The sequence below is a fragment of the Emys orbicularis genome, chromosome 3 (genome assembly GCF_028017835.1).
Source record: "Emys orbicularis isolate rEmyOrb1 chromosome 3, rEmyOrb1.hap1, whole genome shotgun sequence".
In the NCBI taxonomy this organism is placed as follows: Eukaryota; Metazoa; Chordata; order Testudines; family Emydidae; genus Emys; species Emys orbicularis.
Genome location: NC_088685.1, coordinates 45,378,819 through 45,406,330, shown reverse-complemented (window position 1 = coordinate 45,406,330; position 27,512 = coordinate 45,378,819). Strand labels below are relative to the sequence as shown.

The window sequence follows — 27,512 nt, the reverse complement described above, 5'->3', positions numbered from 1 at the left end:
TCCAGCCATACATCTCACAATGATTAGTACAACCAGTGCATTACTGGCTATTTGCAGAGATCTCACATGCCACCCTTTGACACATTATTATGTAGATATCAGACCCAAGGTACACCTGTAAACTCCTATGCATCCCTTATGCCCTCTGCCAGTTGATATAAGGGATTCCTTATGTTACACTCACCCAGGGACGTTGCATTACACAAATAGATGTGGAAGAATCTATGAAAGATTTCCTTCCCCAGAGGAGAACACCAAAGATTCTTGTATCTCTAAGGCATTGGAACAGGCTATTTTGTTTATCTAAATGATCTGAGTCTTTACAGTGTTTGAGCTCAGAATAAGGGTATGTCTACACTACAGGATTAATCTGAATTTATATAATTCGAATTTAGGAAACCGATTTTATAAATTCGAATGTATTCGGCCACACTAGGCACCATTAATTCGGTGGTGTGCGTCCAAGCTACCGTAGTAGCATCGATTTCCAGAGCGTTGCATTGTGGGTAGCCAATAACATCTAATTGCCAATAACATCGAATTGCGGCCACACTAACCTTAATTCGGATTAACAATACCGATTTTGACGCTACTCCTCTCGTCGAGGAGGAGTACAGAAATCGAATTAAAGGGCTCTTTAATTCGAATTAAATGGCTTCGTTGTGTGGACGGGTCAAGCGTTAATTCGAATTAAAGCAGCTAAATCTGAATTAAAGTCGTAGTGTAGACCAGGCCTAAAAGTGTCAGACTGGAAGGGAATAGAGACTGGGCAAATCAAGTGCCATTCAATTGTTTGGGGGAAAGCAAAAGAGTTATGCTATACAAGTTTTTATGGAGTGCACAGGGCTGACTAGCTATGCATAGGAGAGGAGGGATCATGGCCATACTCCTGCACGTATATAGACACTTGCCCCTCTGTTGCCCTGATATGTATCAATAGGAGAGATGGAAGGGCATGGAAAAACATGAAATGTGACCAGGTCAAAGGTGCAGGCAGAGGTTGTGATGAAGTGCCTTGAAAACAAGGATAAGAAATACTGATTTTATGTACCATGCAATTGGGAGTCAGGGAAGTGACTTAGAAGGAATGATGTGATGGAGGCAATGGCCAGAAAAGATGATTTGGGGAGAAGCATTATGAAAAGACTAAACATGAAGAAGGTTGAGGAGATGAAAAGAGGAGATAGCCGAGATGATAGGTAAGACAATTTTCTACAAATTGCAGAACTTCTCACATGGATAGACAAAAGATGTGTACAGTGCCTAACTGAGTAAAGAATTAGAGGGATAATAGGCTCCACTTCACTGATTATTAAACAAACGTGAAAATCTAGAAAGGTCCTTAAATTTTCCGTAAACACATTTTAAACACACAACGCAGAGTCAACTTGTGGAATTGTTTCTCAGAGGATGTTGTGAAGGCCAAGACTATAACAGGATTCTGGCATATTGGATAGTCATCCTAGCACCCGTGCCTAGTCCCATGTTTTGGACAAAGTGTTTGTTGTTAAATGTAAAGTTGTTATGGGTGAGGATGAAATGGATGATTTTGGCAATGTACTTGGGTGGTGGATTTCTGAGTGTTGTTCATTGTCTTGTAGATATTTGAAGCAGGTAGTAATGCTGTCATAGTGAGGAACATTGGTGTATAGGAAGGAACATACATTGTGGCAAGGATGGTGTTCTGAGGAAGGCTATTAATGTTGTGGAGTTTCTGGAGGAAGTGGGTTGTATCCTGCAGGAAATGGGCCTTTTGTGTTGTGAGTAGTTTGAAGGTGGTTTCTGTGAGTTCTGATATTTCTTTTGCAAGAATACAGTGGCCAGATATAATGGGTCTGCATGGTTTCCCTTGTTTGTGTATATTAGGAAACATGTAAAATGTCCTTTGTCCTATGACAGCAGAGGTGTTAACTGCCCACTTCATTTTAAGTGGTTTCCTAAAACATGTGTGAACCCCTTATGCTTAGCAATCTGTTTCACCTTGGACACTCTGGTTACCTTCCCCTGACCTGAGGAAGAGCTCTGTGAATCTCAAAAGTTTGTACTTCCACCAACAGAAGTTGGTCCAGTAAAAGCTATTACTTCACCTACCTTGTTTTTCTCATATCTTGGGACCAATATAGCTACAACACTGCAAACAATTGACACACATGTCAGTTTCAGCACAGCTATTCCATAGCAGCCATGAAACTGACAAGAATGTGAGTTTTATATCAGCACCTCCCAGGGTCTGTACCTCTGGGGGAGTCACACTATTTGTACTGCCTCAGAGTCAGGGAAGCCCAGGCCTGTGGCAATCCACAGGCCAGGGCTTTCAAGCCTGCCAGGTTCCCAGTTCCACGACAGAAAAAAGAAAACCTGACTATAATGGAACAGTGTAACTGAGCATTTCAAAAGTGCTGTCATATATCCCAATAAGGGAATTTGACTACAGTGAAATAAACTAAGGCTCCAACATGCTCTGCATGGGCAGGCCACTCCACCCAAAAGCACCCAAGTGATGTAGAATCCTATCTCCCATAGCAAAAGAGTCATTAACTTGCAATGGGAATTAGGATTCTAAATTGCTTATTACTTTTGAATTTTTTACCCAAAATGGAAAAATATAGAAAAATAGTTCCCCTTGAATCTTTCAGTTATGTAGTAATCCTAGGTGTTGCTTTACAAAAATATTAGTTGAAAATCAAATTATGAGACATATGAGTGATTTTTAGGAAGTCTCTTTCAAAATGCCCTTCTGACTATAATCCAGGAGTATGGCTTGGAAATGAAAAGGGGAAACTTGCTGAGTGACAGATTATTTTTACATTAAAATGTTACTTTTAATATTAATTGAAACAGCCATCAGGAGACTTGAGACCATAGAGATGAGAGTTCTTTGGAAGATGGCAGGTGTAAAGTGGAATAATTTTCAGACAAATGAAGAGAGAGAGTAGGACATGAAATCAGGGTATGGGATTGGCTGCAATTGAAAAGATTGAAATGATGGGAATACTATGGAAGACAAACAGATGATGGAATGCCAAAAAAATAATAATGAAAAACATAACCCAGATCAGTTCGACCTAGAGATCGACCATCGACTAGATGGTGGGACATCATATGCAGGAACGTGACCATGGTGGGCTTAATGGAAGAACAAGTCATGGACAGAAATGAATGGTGAAGCTGTTCCACTCCTGGTGTCTGTAGAGATGTTTTAGCATAAGAAGAATATTATTAGTAAATACTTACTATATGTATCTCACTCTCAACAAAAAGAAAATAGTGTTTCTTAACAAATTTGACATTTTTAGAATATTTTTTTGTTATTTAAATAGTAGGAAGAAATGTGACCTCTGGCTCAGTTTCCATTTAAAAGAAAAAAGGAAAAATATGTTCTGGCATTAGTTTTTATAGATTTGAAAGTGGGAGTAAATAGTCCAATGGTTAAAGACCTAGGTGCCAGCTGGATATGGAGTTAATCAATGAGTTATTTGGTAAATATGAAACCCTTCATATCATCTTAACACCCATACCCAATGATGTTTCCGGACTTTATGAATCTGGCAGTTCAACAATTTGTCAGTTGGCCCAGACACATTCTCATTACTAAATTTATATCACTGAGATATTTACAATGGCAGTTTTAAATGTTCAGGTTCATGACATTAATTATTTTGTCTGTTTTTTTTTTTATATTAATAATTTATAGATGCCCCAATTCAAATATCAATAGGAATGATTACTTGTGATAATTGTATTGATATGTTTTCTGAAGTTAGGAATTATATTAGTGAGATACAATTATATGCTTTTCGGGAATGACTTAGGAAAAAATGCCACTTACTAAAGAACTAGTAGCTGTTTCAGTGATACTTTTAATAAGTCATGCTAAATAATGCATGCCCATGCTTCATTTAGAACTCTTTAATGCTGCAATTTTCTTTAATTGATAAGCCTTACATAATGTGACTGGAAATGACAATATATCACTTGCTGGTGCTTTATGAAATGTCAGTCAAGTTTTTTAATTTAATCTATTCTGTTGCTAGAGATGTAGGGGGTAAGGAAAAGACTTGGAGTGACATAGCAGGAAAAAAAACAGGTTGTGTTTTTATAGCTGACTATGAATTCTGTAATATTTAAAACACAGCTGTGTTTTTATCAGCTATTTTACAGCAGTAACATAGTAAAATGAATCCTAAATGATCTGTCAAATCAGGAGCATGCAGTGTGAAGTAAAATTGAATGGAACAGCCTTGGTAATCTGAGTCCAGGTTTTAAATTAAGTTTAAAAGGGTTAGACTGAATTGGTTTAACTGCTGTTTATTTTATGTGCTGTGCGATAAGCAAATAAGAACAAACTCACACTTGAGTGATTGCAGTTTGTTTATTTATTAATTTGTTTAAAGATACATGACAGCATAAAGCACTGGGGGGGGGGAGCCAACCCCCCCCCCAACTTAATTGCTATAAATTGCTGACTGTTAGATCCAGCAAAATTACTATATGTTACCTAACCAACAAAAGCAAAGAAATCCTCTGCTGAGCCTACCCCCTGTCCTTAAATTTCCCTCATATGCCTGCTTAGCAGGTGATATATTATAGAACACTTCATTTTGTATACTGTACCGCTATGGAAGTGCCACATTTGCTCTATATCTAAAACAGAGTTGAGGTTAACATTTAAAGCATGGATAATACTTCCTTGTTAGGTAAGGAAAAGCTAGTCAAAAATGCTTAATTATCTTTTGTGAGTTCTTTTTCCCCCCAAAATTTTCCTTGAACATTTTCATTTTAGTCAAAAAACTATTTCTGGTTGAAAATGTGTCAGATTTTTCACCGCCTCTAATATAAAGTGTGTGTGTGTACGTGCATGTGTATATGTTCTAGGAAGTCGAACCCATTTGAGTTGGCACCTCTTTGAAATTATTTTGGGAAATCTAACCTCTAGCAAAGAAGTACTTGAAGTCTGAGGCTTTGTGAACACTAAAATAACATTGTTGTAGTTACACAAGTGCACACTCTTAATGTAGCCATGCTGCATATGTTCAAAGTGGGGTATAGATGACAGCTCAATCTTGGAACATACTAAATTAAGTTGCAACAATGTGAGCCCTGCTTTGCCTCAGCATAAAGCGTCTATGCTAGGGATTGTGCAAAATCTCTAAAATCAGTGGCCCTGGCTTTTTTGAACCTGTTTAAATGTGCCCTTCCCATTTCTAAACTGTGCTCATTGGCTTCAGGGTTCTTAGTATGGGGGGGTTGTTGTTAGTCTGCACTACTGTGTCCCCCACTGAGCAGATTTGCTGCCAATGGTGACAGACAGCCTGGGTTCCATGGGCTTTCGCTAGCAGAGCACAGTGTGTGGACTCAGTCCACTAAACGGAATTCCCCCCAAATGATCAGTTATGCTATTAATTGACAAAGAAGGGATCCTTGGGACCAGGACTATTTGGTCTAGAGCAGTGGTTCTCAAACTTATTCTGCCGCTTGGGCAGGGAAAGCCCCTGGCGGGCCGGTTTGTTTACCTGCTGCGTCTGCAGGTTCGGCTGATCGTGGCTCCCAGCGGCGGGCTGAGGGGCTTTCCCTGCACAAGCGGCAGAGAAGTTTGGGAACCACTGGTCTAGCGAGGGCTGCAACAGAAGCACTGAGCAATTCATATCTAATCACTGCTGGCTAGTCACCGCTGCCAACACAAAGACAAGGGAAGATGAACCCTGGCATCCCTTTCAGGTTGGGTCATATCATGACCTACCTAAAGGGGGCAGTCAGTGCCCAAGAGCTGTCTGTAACTCTGAATCAGCAAGTGTAGAACATACTGTTAGCTGCCCTGGGGGAGAGGAGCAAACATTATGGTGGATCCAGGCTACATCTAGCTGTAATATACCCTTGTTAACTAAAGAAAGGATACTCAAATTTTGGCCAACCCTGTAACAAGAAACCCAAAGAAACAAACAACAAGAATAAAAAAGACTGGCAGAATCTGGCATCCCTCAGATTAATTTTTTTTAAATGATTCAGTCCAACCCTGACATTGGTGCTGACCCCAGTAGAAATCAATATCTCTATATTAGTTTGTGTGCTGAATTATTGGCACAAAATTTGTCAAGTTAGTTGTTTTCTCTACTGGATTAGAAGATAATATGAAGTGAAGTGTTTGAAATTTACAGGGACCTCATCCACTTGAAATCTAGTGAATTAAAATAGTTCCAGGTAATACTGTTTTACCTGACACTGACTTCCCCATCTCATTTCTTGTGGATTTTGTTACTTTAAAATGTTTTTTATTGTCACTACTGCTTTAAATTGACTAACTAACTCTACTTGGGAAATAGTGAAACTGAGTATACACAAAGTACTCTAAAATTCACAAGTAAACAAATTAGAAAAAAATAGTGATTTCCCACTCCTCAAATCTTTTCAGTTAGCTGTTATTTCTTTTTTGCTTAAAAGCAGGCACAAATATTTGAGGAAGGATTTAAAGGTTGATAATGTCCCTTTCAGTTATGAAAATGTTATATGAGTTACACATGCTGTGTAGAAAGACTTATAGGTTTGGATCCTTACAAGTTTGTACTCCACATTATTAAAAAAAAAAAGAATTTGCACATTTAAAGTTACAAATTATAGTATTGGAAGAGGAGTTATAAATATGGTCTTATTGCTCAGAAAAAAAGGAATGTTTTATTAGCGTGAATCAGTTTTGGTTTCTACGGGTATGTCTACACTACGGGATTATTCCGAATGTACAGAAACCGATTTTTGGAAACAGATTGTATAAAGTCGAGTGCACGCGGCCACACTAAGCACATTAATTCGGCGGTGTGCGTCCATGTACCGAGGCTAGCGTCAACTTCCGGAGCGTTGCACTGTGGGTAGCTATCCCATAGTTCTCGCAGCCTCCCCCGCCCATTGGAATTCTGGGTTGAGATCCCAATGCCTGATGGGGCAAAAAACATTGTCGCTGGTGGTTCTAGGTACATCCTCCCCCTCCCTCCGGGAAAGCAACGGCAGACAACCGTTTTGCGCCTTTTTTCCTGGGTGAACACTGCACTGCGGACGCCATACCATGTCAAGCATGGAGCCCGCTCAGCTCAAGACAGCAGTCATGAAGATTGTAAACACCTCGCGCATTCTCGTGCAGTTTATACTGAACCAGGACCAGAAAAACCAGGCGAGGAGGAGGCGGCGACTGCAGCGCGGCGACGAGAGTGATGAGGACATGGACATGGACACAGAATTCTCTCAATCCGCGGGCCCCGGCGCTTTGGAGATCATGTTGTTAATGGGGCAGGTTCTAGCCGTCAACGCCGATTCTGGGCCCGGGAAACAAGCACAGACTGGTGGGACCGCATAGTGTTGCAGGTCTGGGATGATTCCCAGTGGCTGCGAAACTTTCGCATGCGTAAGGGCACTTTCATGGAACTTTGTGACTTGCTTTCCCCTGCCCTGACGCGCCAGAATACCAAAATGAGAGCAGCCCTCACAGTTGAGAAGCGAGTGGTGATAGCCCTGTGGAAGCTTGCAACGCCAGACAGCTACCGGTCAGTCGGGAATCAATTTGGAGTGGGCAAATCTACTGTGGGGGCTGCTGTGATGCAAGTAGCCAAAGCAATCACTGAGCTGCTGCTACCAAAGGTAGTGACGCTGGGAAATGTGCAGGTCATAGTGGATGGCTTTGCTGCAATGGGATTCCCTAACTGTGGTGGGGCGATAGATGGAACCCATATCCCTATCTTGGCACCGGAGCACCAGGGCAGCCAGTATATAAACCGCAAGGGGTACTTTTCAATGGTGCTGCAAGCACTGGTGGATCACAAGGGACGTTTCACCAACATCAACATGGGCTGGCCAAGAAGGGTTCATGACGCTCACGTCTTCAGGAACAGTACTCTGTTTAAATGGCTGCAGCAAGGGATTTACTTCCCAGACCAGAAAATAACCGTTGGGGATGTTGAAATGCCTATAGTTATCCTTGGGGACCCAGCCTATCCCTTAATGCCATGGCTCATGAAGCCATACACAGGCAGCCTGGACAGTAGTCAGGAGCTTTTCAACTACAGGCTGAGCAAGTGCAGAATGGTGGTAGAATGTGAATTTGGACGTTTAAAGGGACGCTGGTGCACGTTACTGACTCGCTCAGACCTCAGCCAAACCAATATTCCCATTGTTATTGCTGCTTGTTGTGTGCTCCAGAATCTCTGTGAGAGTAAGGGGGGGACCTTTATGGTGGGGTGGGAGGCTTAGGCAAATTGCCTGGCCGCTGATTACGCGCAGCCAGACACCAGGGCGATTAGAAGAGCACACCAGGAAGCGCTGCGCATCAGAGAAGCTTTGAAAACCAGTTTCATGACTGGCCAGGCTACGGTGTGAAAGTTCTGTTTGTTTCCCCTTGATGAAAACCCGCCCCTTGACTCATTCTCTGTAAGCAACCCACCCTCCCCCTTCGATCACAGCTTGCTTTCTAAGGAAATAAAGTCACTATCGTTTAAAAATCATTTATTCTTGATTAATTGATTATAAAAAGAGGGCGATAACTGACAAGGTAGCCCAGGTGGGGTTTGGGAGGAGGATAGGAGGGAAGGAAAAGGCCACTAAAAAAGTTCAAAGTAATGACAGCCTTTTGGTTGGGCTGTCCACTGGGGTGGAGTGGGAGGGTGCACGGAGCCTCCCCCCCACCCCCCGCGTTCTTACACGTCTAGGAGAGGAGGCTATGGAACATGGTGAGGGGGGAGGGTGGTTATACAGGGTCTGCAGCGGCAGTCTGTGATCCTCCTGTCGTTCCTGAAGCTCCACCAGATGCCGGAGCATGTCCGTTTGCTCACGCAGCAGCCCCAGCATTGCATCCTGCCTCCTCTGATCTTCCTGCCGCCACCTCTCATCTCGAGCGTCTCTCCTCTCCTCACGTTGGTCCCTCATGTCTTCACATTGGTCCCTCCTGTCCTCACGTTCACTGGCCTCTTTCCTGTACTTTGAAACCGCGTCCTTCCACTCATTCAGATGAGCTCTTTCATTGTGGGTCGATTCCATGATTTCAGAGAACATCTCGTCTCTCGTCCTTTTTTTTCACCTCCTTATCTGAGATAGCCTTCGGGATGGAGGAGGGAGGCTTGAAAAATTTGCAGCTGCGGGAGGGAGGGAAAAAAGGGAGAGAAGTATTTTAAAAGATACATTTTACAGAACAATGCTTATACTCTTTCACGGTGAACAACACTATTCACATTACATAGCACATGTGATTTTGGTACAAAGTCGCATTTTGCATCTTAATATTGAGGGCCTGCGGCTTTGGTGTTAGAGAGCACAGACGCAGATCCGGGCAACAGAATTTGGCTTGCATGCGGCCATGGTAAGCTACTGTCTTTCGGCTTCTGTAGCCTTCAGAAAAGCAGTGCCCTGCTTTCGCACATACCAAGCAAAGCCCATTGAGTGCTGCGGTTTTCCTGTTAACGTGCAGCAGCAGAAACCAAACTACTCCCCCCCCCCCCCCGATCCAATTCTCTGGGATGATCGCTTTATCCCTCCACCCCCCCACCGCGTGGCTGGTATCAGGGAAGATCCCTGCAGAAACCAAACTAACCCCCCCCCCCATCGCTTTACCCCTCCCCCCACTGCGTGGCTGGTATCAGGGAAGATCCCTGCCAGCCAAACGCGAAAAGCTCAGCGCCAATGATTCCCCCTGCCCCCCACTTGGCTAACTGCAGGAAGGATTTCTTTTCAGCCACAGGCAAACAGCCCAGTAGGAACGGCCACCTCTGTCCCCTTAATTAAATTCCCGTATTTCAACCAGGTTACCATGAACAATATCACTCTCCTGAGGATAACACAGCGAGATAAAGAATGGATATTGCTTGAATGCCAGCAAACACCGGGACCATACGCTGCCAGGCTTTGTCATGCAATGATACCAGATTACTTGCTACTAGCATGGCGTGGTCAAGTGTCCTACCATGGAGGATGGAATAAGGCTGCACTGCCCAGAAACCTTGTGGAAAGACTTTTGGAGTACCTCCAGGAGAGCTTCATGGAGATGTCCCTGGAGGATTTCCGCTCCATCCCCAGACACGTTAACAGACTTTTCCAGTAGCTGTACTGGCCGTGAATGCATCCCAAGTCCTCAGGGCAAATTAATCATTAAAAAACACTTGTTTTTAAACCATGTTTTATATTTTAAAAGGTAAACTCACCTGAGGTCCCTTCCATGGGGTCATGGTCTTGGATACTGCCTTGGGAGGGTTGGGAGGGTACTTCAGTAAGGCTGAGAAAAAGATCCTGGCTGTTGGGGAGAATGGAGTGCTGTGTGCTCTCCGCGAGCTCATCCTCCTCCTCCTCCTCCTCTTCCCCGTCCGCAGAATCCTCAGGCATGGCTGAGATTACCCGCTCCTCGGAATCCACGGTCAGAGGTGGGGTATTGGTGGCGGCCCCCCCAAGAATTGCATGCAGCTCAGCGTAGAAGCGGCATGTCTGCGGCTCTGCCCCGTACCTTCCGTTTGCTTCTTTGGTTTTCTGGTAGGCTTGTCTGAGCTCCTTAACTTTCACGCGGCACTGTAGTGAGTCCCTATTGTGGCCTCTCTCCATCATGCCCTTGGAGATTTTATCAAAAGTGTTGGCATTTCGTCTTTTGGAACGTAGTTCTGCTAGCACTGAATCCTCTCCCCATATAACGATCAGATCCAGTACCTCCCGTACGGTCCATGCTGGTGCTCTTTTTCGATTCTGGGACTGCATGGTTACCTGTGCTGATGAGCTCTGCATGGTCACCTCTGCTCTCCACGCTGGGCAAACAGGAAATGAAATTCAAAAGTTCGCGGGGCTTTTCCTGTCTACCTGGCCAGTGCATCCGAGTTCAGATTGCTGTCCAGAGCGGTCACAATGGTGCACTGTGGGATAGCTCCCGGAGGCCAATACCTTTGAATTGCGGTCACACTAACCCTAATTCAAATGGCAATACCGGTTTCAGCACTACTCCCCTCGTCGGGGAGGAGTACAGATATCGATATTAAGAGCCCTTTATATTGAAGTAAAGGGCTTCGTTTTGTGGACAGGTGCAGCGTTAATTCGGTTTAACGCTGCTAAATTCGAGATAAACTCCTAGTGCAGACCAGGCTTACAAAAGAAGATTTAGGCTTTGTCTTCACTACCCGCCGATCCGGCGGGTAGCAATCGGTTTATCGGGGATCGACTTACCGCGTCTGGTGAAGACGCGGTAAAATCGATCCCTGATCGCTCTGCAGTCGACTCCGGAAATCCACCTCGGCAGGAGGCGGCAGCGGAGTCGGCAGCAGCGCGGCAGCGGTCGACTTTCCCGCGTCCTCACCGCTAGGTAAGCCGACCTAAAATACGCAACTTCAGCTACGGTATTCACGTAGCTGAAGTTGCGTATCTTAGGTCGGACCCCCGCTGTAGTGTAGACCTAGCCTTAGAAGGAAGAATGCAAACTACTCTTTGGAGCTTGTGTATGTATATTAAATTTATTGGGGAGGGGGAAATCTAATCTGTACAGGAATTTCCAGTCCATATGATAGCCTTTGCTACACACTTTTTATAACGTTATTCATTTTTAAATTCAAAGGCTACTTGGTAAATAGCAAAAGAGGTGGTAAACTCTACCACAGGTGTCGGCAACGTTCGGCACGTGGCTCGCCAGGGTAAGCACCCTGGCGGGCCGGGCCAGTTTTATTTACCTGCTGACGTGGCAGGTTCGGCCGATCGCGGCCCCCACTGGCCGTGGTTCACCGTCCCGGGCCAATGGGGGTGGCGAGAAGCCGCGGCCAGCACATCGCTGTCTGTCTATCTCATAACAGCATCCCTTTGCTCATGCTTCAAGTGAGTTCATTCTCTTTCTTCAAATCTTTCATGAAAATTCACTTCCACTGCCTAGCCTTTCACCTCTGATCTCCTACAACTCTTCTCCCAATCTTGTATCTAGCCCTTTAATTATTTCTGCAATATGTATCCTAATTATATTGTAGGTCCCTTGGGGCAGGGACCTTCTCAACCTATTTGTTTTTAAAACTTCATATACACCTAAGAGGCTATGTAAAGAAAGATAATAAAATGAGTAAAAATTAAACAGGTCTGTCCTTGTGATCTTCCGCTTACGCAGAAACATTTACATTTATTATTGCTGTAGCTATGTAGCCATAATACGAATCACTGAAGACAAATTACTGAGTTTTTAATTTTTCATACCAATAAGCTACATGGCTGACATGTTTTTTGTAATTATATATGTTTTTATACTGAATGCTAATATTTGTCAGAGTACATTTAAAGCTTTCAGTGAAATTATATGGGGAAAGAACTGCAAACTCCTTACTTTCATGTAGAATAACATTCTAAAGTTAGCTATATATTTCTGTGCTCTGTCTCATGAAGCAAGATAATATATTGTAAGAAAAATATATGCTATTAACTAGGACGTGCAAAGTACAAAAGGTTCAGTTAAATGGTTGTGTAGACGAGCTCTTCCTTGCTCGCTGTACAAATTAGCCGGAGACCTCTTATTTTGCAACCCAGTGTCCATTTATTTCCCTGTGTTCATTCCCACCACCATCTATATACAACTCTATGTACAAGTCAATTGCAGTTAGGTAGCCAGCCGGGGGACAGCTAGCGCCTGTTGCTAGGTAGGAGCAGCAGTTTCTTACTCCTCCTGTGTCTCCCCCCCTTTCCACTTCCTTCCTGTCAGCTTTATAGGCCTTCCTCTCAGCAGGCTCAAAGGTGATTGCTCTTAGGCTCCTTTAATGAGCCACACCCTGCCAGCTCCAATCAGTTCCCCTTTATGGGAGCTACGCTAGCAGGTTCTGAGCTAACGGGCTGGTTCAGCACCCTGTTACAGATTGGTTATTTATAAAAACTTGCAGCATGTAAACCAGTTTATTCAGGAAATCTCTCTAGACGTGATTTCGACTGTAATGATCCAATCTACAGTGATGAGCGTGATGGAACAACCTATATAGAATAGAAATTGGTTATTGCCATAGGCTTTCTCACAAGTTTTCTAGCAGTTCCTGGTTTTGGACATGTCACAAGTCTGCAAGAACAATCTTTACTGTTGCAGTTCTGTCTCCAGTTACGGATGACATATGGAAGCAAAGAGACACATGGCAATTTGGGATGGGGTACGGGAGAGGAACAAAATGTGCTAACGTTTTTGAATGGCCAGCAATGTTTGGTCTGATATAGTTCAAGTTCCGAGCAAAGAATTTTGTTATTACTTTATCCTGAACAGTTTGTCCATCCCTATTATAAACTCAGGTGATCCAACAGCAGGGTGTATTGTATAGCAACCGGTAAATGGGAGTCAAGGGGCAAAACCTAACCCTGATCATGAACACAAGCCCTTCTTGCAGTAGAATTCCTGTAGTTTGGCTCCATGGCCATGAATGAGAGAACAGAATTTTGTGGCCATACAAAAAGGTAGTAATAAAACAGTGGCACTTGGTACTACAAAGAACTACAACATTCCACAAACGTTCTGGAAATATCTGACAGCTTTGAAAATTGTGAAGAGAGTTCTTAAAACTCTTTCCAAATGACTAATATAGAAAATCCACAGGCCAGGGTCTCTGTTGTGCTCAACTTCTGCTGAATAAATTAGAGGCAGAGCTGTCAGACAGTCAGCTATGCCCCAGTGATTCTTTGCCTCAACCCTGACTTTGGTGCTAAGGTATTCTCCACCAGCAGAGCATTTGGTCATTCCTTCTCCCCACCTCTGACAAATACCCAGTGCTGGGTGGTATACTGACTCTATGCTCATACTGGATTCAACTATGCCAGGGCTATCTCTAACCAGAAAAGACTCAAAGGGGACAGACCGGACCAGAGAATCTGGCTCACAACTGTTACTTTACAAACATATATACGTTTTTTGTTTGTTTGTTTGTTTGTTTTACATTTTCTTAAATGTGGTGCATTTTTCCAGTAGTGTATACTAGTGATCAATTTTCCATGGTAATTTAAAATATTGCTATTTTGTTTGCTAAGATAACCTCACTTCATTAGAAATTGTTGTTGTATTCATCAGCTGAAGGTGCTTGTGGAGGAACTCTACGTGGGACAAGCGGAACTATTTCAAGCCCTCATTTCCCTTCGGAGTATGAAAATAATGCTGACTGCACATGGACAATTCTGGCTGAACCAGGAGATACTATTGCTCTGGTCTTTACAGATTTCCAGTTAGAGGAAGGATATGATTTCTTAGAGATCAGTGGAACTGAAGCACCATCAATCTGGTAAGTCCAGAGATGGGACAATCATCCCATTTTCTATGTTCTTGTTTGATGATGAGTATTTCTTTAGGACAATTGATGATTGTGTTTCGTTTGTATATGTTGTTGAGCATTTTGTTGTAAATCTCTCTTCAGGCCTCTAGATCATCCAGAAACGAAAGCATTATGATTTGGGCTTTATCTGTCTACACATCCTTCAATCCCACCTTCCTCAATCCAAAAAAGGAATTGCATTGGTAGAATACATACTCTTTGGGTTTCATACACAGGATTGTTTGTTTGAACTTTGACAATCAGAATATTTCCAACTATTACACCCAAACTAGTTTTTCACACTTTGATACCCAAACAACAAAAATACAGTGGAAGAAATCCTGGACCCATTTAAGTCAATGGGAGTTTTGCTATTGACTTAAAAGGGACCAGAGTCTCACCCATTGATTTTAAGTGATATTGGAGTGATTCTGATTCACTAGCACCCTAATAAATCAGACATACTTTTGTTGAGGTGAACTGTGGTGAGAGATTAGAATCAGTTCCTTATTTTGTTCAGTAGACAAACAAATTTGGTTAATTGCCTATGTCAGTGGGACAGCTATGTATTATTTCACATCTGTTGTGTCTTTTGCTCTTTACACAACAAACATAATATGAAGGAACTGCATTTAGTGGGGTCCAAATAACAGCGTTTAGTAACTAAATGCAGTTTTGACTGCTCCCTTTCCTCTGTTCTACTCAGAGTCCGCCTGGCTCCTCAGAACTGCTCTACTCTGTGTTATAATAACTAATGAGCACCATTATTAATACTGCCAAAAGAATATCTTTTTTTTTTCTCGCAAGTGAAAGGCAGTTCTTATTTTGTTTATATAGCAATTTGGAATTTATGGCAATTAATTCATTGCAGAACATTGCACGGCTGTTGCATTAGCATTTCTCTGAAGTCTAGATGCCCAGGGTCAAACTTCGTCTATCAGGAAAGAGTCTGTGATGGTTAATATGTGTGTGTTTCTTGTTCTCGAGTTTAGCCAAGAGAAAACATAAGTAAAAGTTTTTTGACTAAAAGTATTGCAGACTGCAGAAACTATACTATGCAAATACAGTCTGTAGCATCTCTCTCTCTCATGCTTGCACTTCTAAACAGCAAACTTTCTTTAGTTCTTTACTATTCCAAACACAGCCTTTAAGGACCAGGAGTTCAAAACCAGAAGATGAAGGTTTACCTGCAATTCTGCGGATGCACATGAAAACTAGTTAATTTTATGTGCAACTGGCTAATAGGATATATACTGAGCTATTTGCACTTTCATTCTCCCAAACTGTAGGGCTGTTGTAGTGAATGCACACACAAATATCACATTTTCCGATGTGCAGATGGTCTGGCATCTTTTGAAAATTTGGCCATAAAAGTTCCCTCCCCCCATAAAATGCTGTTTTTCATAGATGAACCCATGAGATCTCCTTGTGAGCAAGAGGCTGAACAGAGACTAGTAGAAATCTAGCCAGCACTAATTTTATATTGTTAAGAGGAATCTCTCAACTGAACTGGTTTTCCTGATTTGCTTGATTCAGACCTATTTATTACACTAAAATATCTGATAAGTAAACAACAGAGTTCTAGTATGCCATCGTAGAGCCTTCAGTTTCCACCTGCAGGGTGAATGCTAATTCATAACACTGACTTCTTGTTTAAAAAAGAAAGAAAGAAATTACACTCCCTTCCTGCAGAATAGATGCCAGAAATGTGACTCACACTTGCACTCTCTCTCTAAACCACCCGTACAAACACAAAACAGAATTAACTTGAAGAATATTCTCTCTTGTCACCACTATATGAAAAAAGTTGCTTTGTGAGAAATTGAATCAAGAACTTAATAGGATTCTCCATCATTCTCAGCTAATTTGGAATGAAGTTACATACCCAGTCATGTTTAAGCAAGGACTGCTACCATAGCTACACTAGAAATATGCTAAATGTAGTGTATGATGTAATCTGCTAACATGAGCAGTATGTTAAATGTGATGTTGTTCAGTATTTAAACCTAATGGACTATACATGTATCAGTCAAAAATGTAATTTTTTCCCCCAGTTGCTCCTGATTTGTTCAAATCTGGTTCTATTACAGAATTACTATTTTTATTGTATTTTGTGTGGCCCAGTAATGATGATTGTTCTTTCAATTAAATGAATGTTTATTAGTGGGACTGGGCAAAAATTTTCCTAGGTCAGTGTTCAGGGAGACAGAGGATATGTCATTACTAAAGGTAAAATGGAAGAGGGGAAGGGGAAAAAAATCAGACTAATGGTTCTGTAGTTTGTCACTGTTATTTATATAGTACAACAGCTGTGCATGATACCTTGCAAACACTAAGGCTATGTCTGCACTTGGAGTGAGTGGTGTGATTCCCAACTTGTGTAGACATACTTGTGTTAGTTTTTGTCAGACTCATGTGCCAAAAATAGTAGTGTAGCCGAGGTAGCCCAGGCTGCAGCTAGTGGCAGCACACCAAGCACATACCCACAGGGTTCAGGCGGATTTGTACACTGCATTATTTTTTATAATACATTTCCCTGAAAATGTTGTAAATAATAGAAAAGTTCATTTGACTAAAATAGCAGATCATTCTTGAAAATGTTATAATTCTTGGGTTGTAGAGGTAATGCAACGTACGTAGCATGTTTAGGAGACATTTTAATCTCTCATTAAATTGATTAGACCTTGGACCCCACAGAAGTGTAACTTACTGAGTAGTTCAGTTTACTATAATATAAAACTGTTATTTTAAAATGCTTCTGAGTAGTGTGATGGAAAAGTATAAATTACAGCAGTTTATTGGTTGTTGCCATAACTGATCTACTTAATGTTTTTTTTTTTCTAATTTTGTATTTTCTTAGTTCACATATATCTGCATTTTAAATTCTCAGGTTTTTTTGTTTTTGTTTTTATTTTCTATTTGTGTTTCTTGTCAAGAAATACTTCTTTATACAAGAGAAAATGTTGTTTAACATATTTCAATACAGCATAAATTTATATGCAAACTGTGTAAACAGCATTTTATCCCATTTTTTTCTGGATAAAGAATTGTACAGGAAAGCTAAAAATGATCTGAAGTAGTCCTTAAACATTATTTATAAAGATAGGTGTTGAGTGTGTTACTGGAAAGAGGATACATTTTCTTTGGAGAATCATCAATACATTAGAACTAATATACAAACTTCATTTCTTCCTCGAGTCTCTCAAAATGTATATATTCCACTATTTTCCGTACTTCTTGATATTATTTTGAGCTTTGTCCTAAGAAGCAAATGCCTAATTTCTTTCTCTTTTCTCCTAAAGTTAAAGCAATTTCATGGAGGACTGATTTAGAGAACAGAATAATTTTGTCCAATCTAATGCTTCTTCTCCAAGTAATACAATATTTCATTGCTTAAGTTCTTTTGTAGTGGTACATGCAGTACTAGTTTGAAAAGAACCTTAAATGCTCAGTGACTAGGAACCTTAACATTTTCAAACTTTGAACTGACCCATTCTAAAAACATTCTGAATTCAAACAATTTAATGTATTTTTAAAAGCTCAAGTATCTCTAAAGTTTTCTTAACTTGGAAAATAATGGAGGAATTTATGTAGCAGTTTGCAGATGGATTGGCCATTTCAGTGGGTTGAAAACAACAATTTGCCATGTTTTCTTTTTCAAAAAAGAATGTATTTCAAAATAGCTTATAGAGCTTTTAGCATCCAAAAGGTCCAGGTGAGATTGTCACACTTTTCATTTGATGTCCATTCATGTAATATCATTGTCTAAAAATATCATTTAGATGTTGCTTCCGGGTGAATGCCATTTATAACAAGAGAGTAAGAAGTAATTGCAAGTCAGGGTCGTTTATAAACACTTATGCCCATGCTTAACTTTAAGCAAATGGGTAGTCCCATTTAAGTCAAGAGGACTATCCACAGGCTTAAAGTTTAGCATGGGCAAAAGTGTTTGCAGAATCTGAGCCATAGACAGTTAACTTATTCTTGTACCTAATGAAAGGAAAACATTTTTAGAATTAATACATTAAAATAATAATTAAAGATTTTGTATCAAATTTGCATAATTTACTTTATTTGCTTTTGCATATTGGGTGGTTGAAATTTTAAAAAATAAATTTGATCTGGAGCAGGGGTTCCGCTTCCTGCAGCTCCCATTGGCCGGGAACAGCGAACCGCGGCCACTGGGAGCTGCAAATGGCCATACTTGCGGATACTCAGGTAAACAAAGTGTCTCGCGGCCCGCCAGGGGCTTACCCTGAACAAGCCGCGAACCAAGTTTGGGAGCCCCTGATCTGGAGGGATGTTCTCTAGATTATTCTTTTTATTTTCAGATCAGGCATAGGTAGTAATTCACAAGGCCATAGGTTAGGTCAAAACCATGTATGCTAATATAAACCTTTGCATCCGTCCTAATTTTTGCAAGATTGAAATGTTTAAATTGACACAAGGTTCTCCCTGATTGAGTATTAAAGTATTCATATTAGACTACAACAAAGGTGATTATCATAATAGGTATAAGCCTGCAATTATGTATCTTGAACTTGAAATCTTTAAACTGGATCTATTCATTCTAAACTTGAAATTGTGTATGTGGCATTTTTGCATTACAAGAAGAACATTATTTGATTGTGCAGTGTTTTTGAATCCTTCTCTGATTTACTTGCCACACAAATAAAGGAGAGTGAAAGGCACTTTTTGGATTTAAATCCTTTTCTTATTGTTACAGCTTAGAAAAACCTACAGTATTATTTCAGTTTCTTAGGGAAGTTGCAATGATTTCCAGTTAAAAGGCTATAAAAACTATATGCAAATTTCTCAGGGAAACATGGAAGAACAACAAACTACTGTTACTTTTGACATTTGATCTTATGTAATCACCAGGGGACATGAAGATCTTGGTATTAATATCTAAAGCTTTGGGTGATGCTGCTTAGAGGCATTTGAATGGTGCTTCCAGCCTCTGTGTTCATAATTTTTTTTTAAAAGGTTGTGTCACAATCCTGTTTTATATTACTTAGATAAACTTTTTGTAGAGTTTCTTAACAAACAACCTTCAAGTAGATCATATACAAATGTGTACACATTTCTTGTACTATTTTATGGAAAACCCATCTTAACCTTACCGCACTTGCTCCGAACATTCTGTATAAAAGTAATGTGCCAAATTTTCAGCTGGTGAAAACCAGGGTAGTTTTACTGGAGCCTATGGAGCTATACCAATTTATTTCTGCAGATGATCCAGACCAGTGTTAGGTAGGTACCTAATTGATGCAAATGGCACCATCTACTGGCATACAAGGTATATGCAGCATTGCTTATAAGTTTTTAAATTCAATAAAGTTCTTGTTGTTATGCAGCGAAAAAAGTTTCCTGACTGTACCTCTTAACATTGCAGAACTCTCTTTTATTTTCTTTTTCCTCAACCACCAGAAGAAGAGACAGACTTGTTCCTTTTAGGCTAAAAGGAAAATTACCCTTTGGCTCCCTTCCACTACCTTCCATATGTAAAGTGCCTAGAATATTTCAGCTGCTGCATGAATATTAATCCAAGCATGTAGATTCTTATGTCTGAGATTCAGCATTAACACCACTCATCCCTTGTACCTTTTTTTTTTTTTTTACATTTACAAAGATATGTAACAGCATTAACTAATATGGCTTTGTAATCTGATTGCACATAGAACTTTATAAATGTACAAAGTGAAACTTAAAATATGTTACAAAGGTAGAAATACTTGCAAAATGAGTGTGTGTGTGTGTGTGTGTGAGAGAGAGAGAGAGAAGCTCTATAAATGTGAAGAGAGGGTGGGCAGGGTAAAAATGGATGTTTGTTTACAAAATCTTTGTCTTGAAATAGTTTATAAATCATTTACATGAAAAGGATTAGAGATTGCAATGAGTTATGTTGACTAAATATAGGATTGTTGCATAAACAGACAATCAAATTCCATCTTCCTTTCCTTCTTGCTAACTATTTTTCTCCCTCCCCATATATATTGAATCCTGCTACAGCAGATGTGATCCTTAAGGGCCTGATTCTGCTACAGTGTGAATAAGGATGGCAGAATAAGCCCCTAGCCAAACAACAAAGCTTTCTACTTGGTCTTCATGTCCTTTTCTCAGTTTTCAAGCTTCCTATGCAGCTAGAATACAGACACACTCTTCCTTACCGTGTTTCCCCAGCCTGGGTTTTCCCTCTATCTCAGTCTCCCTCCCACCGTTGTCAGTTCCAGTCTATTGTGTCTGCCAGTCTCTGGAATCTGTCCAAGTCTTTTTTTTTTTTTTTTTTTTTTAAGCTTACAGTTGTTGATTAAACTTAAACTATTGCTAAGGATGTTAAGCTAGGTTAAATTCTCTGAATATATTGCCTCTGGAGATCCATATTCTTTCATCTGTTACACCACATAGCTCTCAACAGGCCAAGAAGAAAGAATTTAGGGGCCCTGTGCACTATGGAAATCCCTTCCCACCACCACCTTGAAAGCCCCCCTGCCTATATATACCCAACCCTATACACAGATCCCAAAATGCCTCTTTCACTCCACACCCATACAGAGACCCCCAAATGCCCCTGCTACTCCACATATACCCCAATAACCCTTCCCCAGGCACCACTTATCCTGACAGCCACAAACACTTGTGAGCAGTCCTGACCTACATACCACTCACTGCAGTACCAATCATGACAGAGGGGTAGCAGGGCCAAATATAAGTGAGAGCCATTGTCATCTGGTGCTGGGGCTGCCGCATTATTGAGGTTTTTTTTTTTTTTTGTAGTGGTCGGAGGCCACCCAGAGATGGGTGCCTTGTGAAAGTACACTGAGTACACATTGGTTAATCCAGGCTTGGATCTCAGAATAGTATCAAACAGTTAGTCCCAGGACTGATTATGGGCTCAAAGATTAGGGAATTTTGGAAAGATAAGAGCTGCTATGTTTACATACAATATTGCTGCACTATCAGTTTTTAATGTATTACTTTGCAAAACCTTTTTAAAATCTCCTGAGTGGGGAAGGTGCTAGTAATACATATTATTGGACTGGGAAGACATAAGATGTCCAGTGTCTTCAGTGCACAACCAGTTGCAAATGGACACTAAATCTTCTTCAGTTGTTTTATTACTTTATTCAAAGAGTGCTTCACTCTGTCAGAAGGTAGCCTTATTTCTGACAGTAGCAGGTTCTGATACACTTGATGTGTTTAACAGTTTTCAGGTAATTCAGGCAGAGCAAGGTATCCGTGAAACTGTATTACATAAATTTGACAAAGTACTGCACTCCAGGTAAAAATGAAACGTGTGAGAGAGAGGTTTTTAAGCAGAGTGTACAAAAAGAAGGGAAAACCATAGAAGAGTTTGTGACTGATCTAAGGCTGAAGATCCAGACCTGAAAAAAAAGGGGGGAGCGGGGGGGAGATTGGCAAATAACTGAGACCCTGATTGGAGACCAGACTGACTGGGATCTAGAACAAAAAAAATTCAGAGAGTTTACTGGAAGACAGAGAATTAATCCCTGACAAAGTCATTAGAATTTTTCTAGCTGGAAGTCACCCAGTCCAGAATAAAGCTTATGGAAGGTAGACAATGCTCTGATTAAGAATCCAAGAAAAGAGACCTGTGGCAGAAAGGAATACAGAGCTCAGATTTGGAGTCCAGAAAAAGCAGCACATGGAGCAGAACACTTTATGGCAAGCAACACAAACCAAGACAATGCCTGGAATATGGGAAAAGATTCTAAAAATGATTCCATCACTTTGCGAGAGTTTGCAAGCACCAGCGAAGTGTGCACAGCCTGGACAAAGAGGATAGCACCCCAGCACAGATGAATGCTTCACTGGAGCAATGGACGATGTTACAGCCCAAGATTATTAGACTAACAATGTGAAAGCAAATGCAACATTTATTTCTTCGAAGTTGAACACTGGCACACAAGCTAATGTGTTGCCAGAACCAGTATTTCTAACACTAAAAGAAAAGCCATAGATACTGGAGGGTAAACAGGTAAAACTAAGGGCTTACAGGGGTAAGCTTATCTCCATACACTGAAGGTGTATGTGAACTAAAGGTCTGAATAAATAACATACTGCAAAAGATTCAGTTTGTAGTAGTACATGACAAAGATACAATATGTAATAGTATTAGGGAAAAGAGAACCTATTATTGGGTTAAAAGTGTGTCAAGCCCTTGTTCACATCGAGACAGTGCACTCTTTGGAGGAGCAGGGAACCAAAACAATTGAAGAAGTCTTCCAGAGGATAAGAAGTCCTCAACAGAGTACAGAATAAGCTGAAAGAGCCCAATTACCCCAAAATTCATGGCCCTAGGAAAGCTCCCCTCACTGTAAGGCAGAGGCTAAAGAGGAGCTGGATACATTCATTCTTCTGGGAATCATAGAGCCAGTAGAAGAACCAACAGAGTGCTATTTGTTGGTTATTGCAGAGAAAAAAAGGAGCCTTTCACTTATGTATAGACCAGAAGAATTAAATAAATATGTGAAAAGGGAACATTTTACAATACGTACAAGGGGAAAAGTTTTTGGAGAGATTGCTGATGCCAAGTTTTTGTTTGTTTGTTTGTTTGTTTGTTTGTTTGTTTGTTTGTTTGTTTGATGCTTGATGTGTCCTAGTAGCTGTGGTGTTGAAAAATTTAAGAGATGGGCCAGAGATATCTTTATACTGGCATCAAATGAACAGCAACACTGAGGAAGCTGTTAAGGCTTGGGGCATATGCCAAAAATACAGGCCAACTGAAGTGAAAGAGCCCATGGTGGTGGCACGGGATAAAATGTCCCTCTGGAACAAAGTAGGCATAGATTTGTTTATATTGGCTGCAAAAAACTATGTACTTGTCCTAGTTTATTATTCTCACTTCCCTCAGACAGCCTTCCTAAAAGAGACTACAGCTAAACAGATGATTGTGCATATCAGATATATATATATTTTTCTAGACATAGTAATCCTGTCACAGTAACGCCTGACACTGGGCCATAGTTTAGCAGGCATCAGTTTAAGGAGTTTGTAGTGAAGTACAGGTTTAGATATGTAACTGCTAGTCCCCATTATTATCCCCAGTACAATGGGTTGGTGGAAACTAATATCAAATAATAAGGTGCCTACTGAAAAAGGATGCGGAGTCAGACTCTGATCCGTATTTAGCACAGTTAAGTTACAGAAAGATAGAAGTGAAGCATGGGTTATCAGCTGCAGCCATTCTGAAAACAAGACTGCCTGAACTGTTAAAAACTGATGTCAGAGGCACTGGAGACTTACAGATGTGTAAAGAGAGGTATCAGGCAGAAAAAAAAGTATGATTTGGAGTCAAGGGACCTGCGACCATTTCACAAAAATGATACTGTTCATCTCTGTGGTGGGACACAATGGGCTCAAAAAGCAATGGGGCCACAAGATGGGGTCCCACAGTCTTATGATGTTGTCACCCACGTAGATACACAATACAGAGGAACAGATGACACCTTCTCACAATCCCAGGAGTGATGGAGACAAGGGGCACTGAGTCTGTCATTTTTCCTGAGAGGGTCTCAAACAGGCAACCCCTCAGCAGGTGGAGACAATTGATTCCCCAGACATGGAGCAGCCGGAACAAGTGGGTTTGCCACCTCCTAACAGCAATAATACTGATGTCCCAGAGGATTAATTTAAGTCCAAGCAACAGCACCTCAAAGACTAATTGAACATTGTTAGTAAGTTTAGGTATTAGGTTGGTTATAAGTATTTGTAATTCAGTGTTATATTAATGTTGATTTTTTTAAAAGTTATGTTATTAAGTTTTGGCTTTGGGGAGTGGGGATGAGATTGTGCTTTTAAGGGCTCAACTTCCCAGACAGAGTGTCTAGGCGGGATGCTGTGAAGGTCTAGTTGTTAAGCAGATCCATTTGGAACTGCTCACTGAATAAAGCGCCTTAAGCACTGAGTGATCACTAAACACCACAGCCACTAAGATAGCTCCTGGCCTCTCTACTTAGCTATTTGTTTCCTACTGCCTGCCACAAGCCCTTTAGTTTGCACAGAATGAGTCAGAGTAACAGATGTAGAGTTAAGTAGTTGACTCATTAGTAATTAGATAATAGAGACTTACAGTTGAACACGATACATTTCCTGGAGATACTTAGTATTTAAAAGCTTTTAGATTCCAGATCAATGAGATTATATGTCTAGACTTAAGAGCTACAAATAATTATATTTTGATCCATAATATTTGAAAATTAGTTCCTGCTATACTTGCCAAAATATGAATTCAATGTTTGGGATCCACCCTTTAAGAGAAGGTAAAATTCCAATCACATGAGAATATTCCTGATACTATCAGCTCATTTTCTAGAAGTTAGTGATGTCATCAAATCTTCAGGTGCAAAAACTCGCACAACATTTTAAACTCAAGAAATATAGTTTTGATTTTCAAACATTTTATTTTTAGACTTCATGTATTAAAGATGGGCCACAACAAAAACTGTGAATCCAATCTCCTTACAATTTTCAACAGGGGATCACAATTTGAATTTAGCCAATTAGTTTTCCTGTTCCAATTTGGATGCAGATGAAAAACTGAGAATAGCCAAAAACAAGAAAATGAAAAGTTAATTCTCCCAACAGCACATACCCTGTGTTCTTCCTCCCACAGACACCCATCTTATGATTACTACCATATATCACAGACCCCAAATTTTAACTCTGCCAGTTGAACTGTGCTTCTGCACACACGCCTTCCCCAAATAACTCCTTAACACCATTAGTTGTGGCTGTTTGGTGTAGCAATTTGTTGTGTAGGGACCAGGGGTAGGGTAGGGTAGTTTGGTAAAGGGCGTCGTAGAAGGCTGGTATCCTTGGGCAGAGGGAAAATAGAGTTAAGGTCAGGTTAATAAGTATGTTTAGTCTGCATCTATATCTGTTGCTGCTTTGGGATATTAAATCCTGCAAACCCCCTGAAATTCACATTACCAAATTTGAAATAATTGTCTCACCAGTGCTGTTCCAATGGGTCTTGCAGAGTCCTGCCATGGAAATGTTGTGTTGGTTCAATTCATGTGACAAGAGGGTAGGAACAGCAATGGTTTTCAGGGTGGGTATGTTCCAAATAGCAAATCTACATTGTGTACGTAGATCCAAAACCCAGGAGTCCATCATTCAACTACGGGGGTCTGTTCCAGGTTCCAGTAAGCAGCAAATGCCTGTGCCACATCCATACCAATAGCAGGTGATTCGGGTGTGCTGACTATCCAGGCCTGCGCAAACTTCGGAGGACTATGATTAGTAGGAGAGCTGGAAGCCATGATTGGGGAAATCATGCTCCATGAAATACATACCACAACAGGGGCTCCACAAAAAGTATGTCCACCGCCACCTCCCAGGTGGAGCGGGCTCTCTAAAAACGGGTGATCTGAACTGTGCACTCTACATTCCAGCAGCAGGAGCAATAATGAAGGATTACTGAGTGAATATTTTAAATAGGCAGAATATTTTAGTGTTAAAGTACTTTGGAAATGACTTTCCCTTTCAGTATTTCATCCCCAAATAATATATTTACTGGTAGCTTTGTGTGCAAAAATGTAAGGAGAGATTACAAAGATTCTGGCACTAAAGTAAGTATGATGGCAGATGGACTTAATGATAGTAATGGTGGCAATAAGCTAGTGCAATATATTGCCCCTCAAAGCTCAAAAAAAGAAGTTCGTGCCTAGACTAGGCATCTATTCATATCACATGTGTTCTGACTATGGGGTGAGGTCTACAGAGGCAGTAAATTGATGCTTAATTTACAGAACATTAATGCTTATTTTGCACCTGCTAATTTACCACTGACTGTGCCAAAAAAGTATAAAGGCTTAATTCATATCCATCATACTACATCACAAACTGAAAAGAATAGAGGAGTGAGTGGACATGCTTAGGGAGCACCATGACCTATAGTATAATTTCCGACTGCATTTCAAATAACATAAAAGAGACTGGATTTTTTAAAACAAAGCGAGCAAACAAAAGTTTTAGTATGTAATTGCCAGATTCCCACCCTTTTTTCCTAGGAAAATCAGAAATAATTACACAAACCAACACTAAAGATAGCTCTTCAGAGTAGGAACCATCTTTTTATGTATTTGTACAGTGCCCAGCACAATGGGGTGCTGATCCATGATTGAGGCTCCTAGGTTCTACAACAATACAAATAGTAATAATTATCATCATCATCACTTCATGTGGGCAATCTTGCCATTATCTATGTGTTACATTGCCTTGTTACCATAGTAGCATAGAGCCTACCAAGTAATAAAAAGAAGTAACAAAAAGCAAAAACAAAAATAAATTAACTTGCTCACTCTCCCTTCCCTATCTATGGGGAGGGGAACTTGAATAAGTGGCTAAAGTGTATGTGTGTGGTTGATAACTTATATGTGCATGAAGAGTTACTGTGGGAACACTCCCTCTAAGGCAAGTGAAAAATTCTTAAGGCCAACCATTGTAGGTGTAATGTCTAAATGTGAAAAAACTAAAAGATTGTTCCGATAGAGCTTTAGCCAAGTTCTGGGTCAGTTTCTGATGTCTGATTCAGGAATAATGTCAGGCTGATCAATTAGACATGGTAGGTCAAACATATTGCCATTAATATTTATTTCAATGGGAGCTGAGGGCGCTCAGCATCTCACAGTATTCGGGTTCTACTACGTACAGCTGATAACTTTTGTGACATAGTACAATAATGATTGTAATTCTAGCCACAAACATTCCTCTCACTTAAATGTTTTGGTTTTAGAACTCTTTATGTTTTTCTAATAATATATTGTTTCCAGCTCTCATATATATGGGACAATGACAGGTTAGGTGTTTTTTAATAGTCTAACACATTGTCACTTTTCAGGAAGGTCTGCACATTGTAAAAACATTCCCACAATCAAGATGATCCCATCATTTAAAAACAATATATTTTGTAGAACAAAGATATGAAATTTAGAAAATTTAAATTAAAGTGTGAGCCCTGTTCTTATCTTCATGCTGATTATACCCAAAGGACAGACATATTCAGCTAAAATGTTTATGCTATTCTGTTTTAATATATGTACTCAGCAAGATATATAAATGGATGGAGAAATGGATAAAACAAACAAACAAACAAAAACTCCACTGAAAGCTTTATTGGCTAGTTGCCATTCTTTGAATGGTTCCACTAATAAGAATAGTACTGTAGTTTACATTAGCTCAGAGTAAACTCATTAATGAACTGTTCCCACAGTAATGTTCAATAAACACCTTGGC

At 40.6% G+C, this 27,512-nt stretch overlaps 1 protein-coding gene across 1 annotated transcript in view; it reads left to right on the top strand.

The window, feature by feature from the left end:
* Positions 1-27,512, top strand: part of CSMD1 (CUB and Sushi multiple domains 1) — a 1,638,713-nt gene that overhangs the window by 581,114 nt on the left and 1,030,087 nt on the right. The window contains exon 5 of the mRNA XM_065401391.1: positions 14,015-14,222. Within this exon, the coding sequence (XP_065257463.1) occupies positions 14,015-14,222 (208 nt within the window). The remainder of the gene's footprint in view (positions 1-14,014; positions 14,223-27,512) is intronic.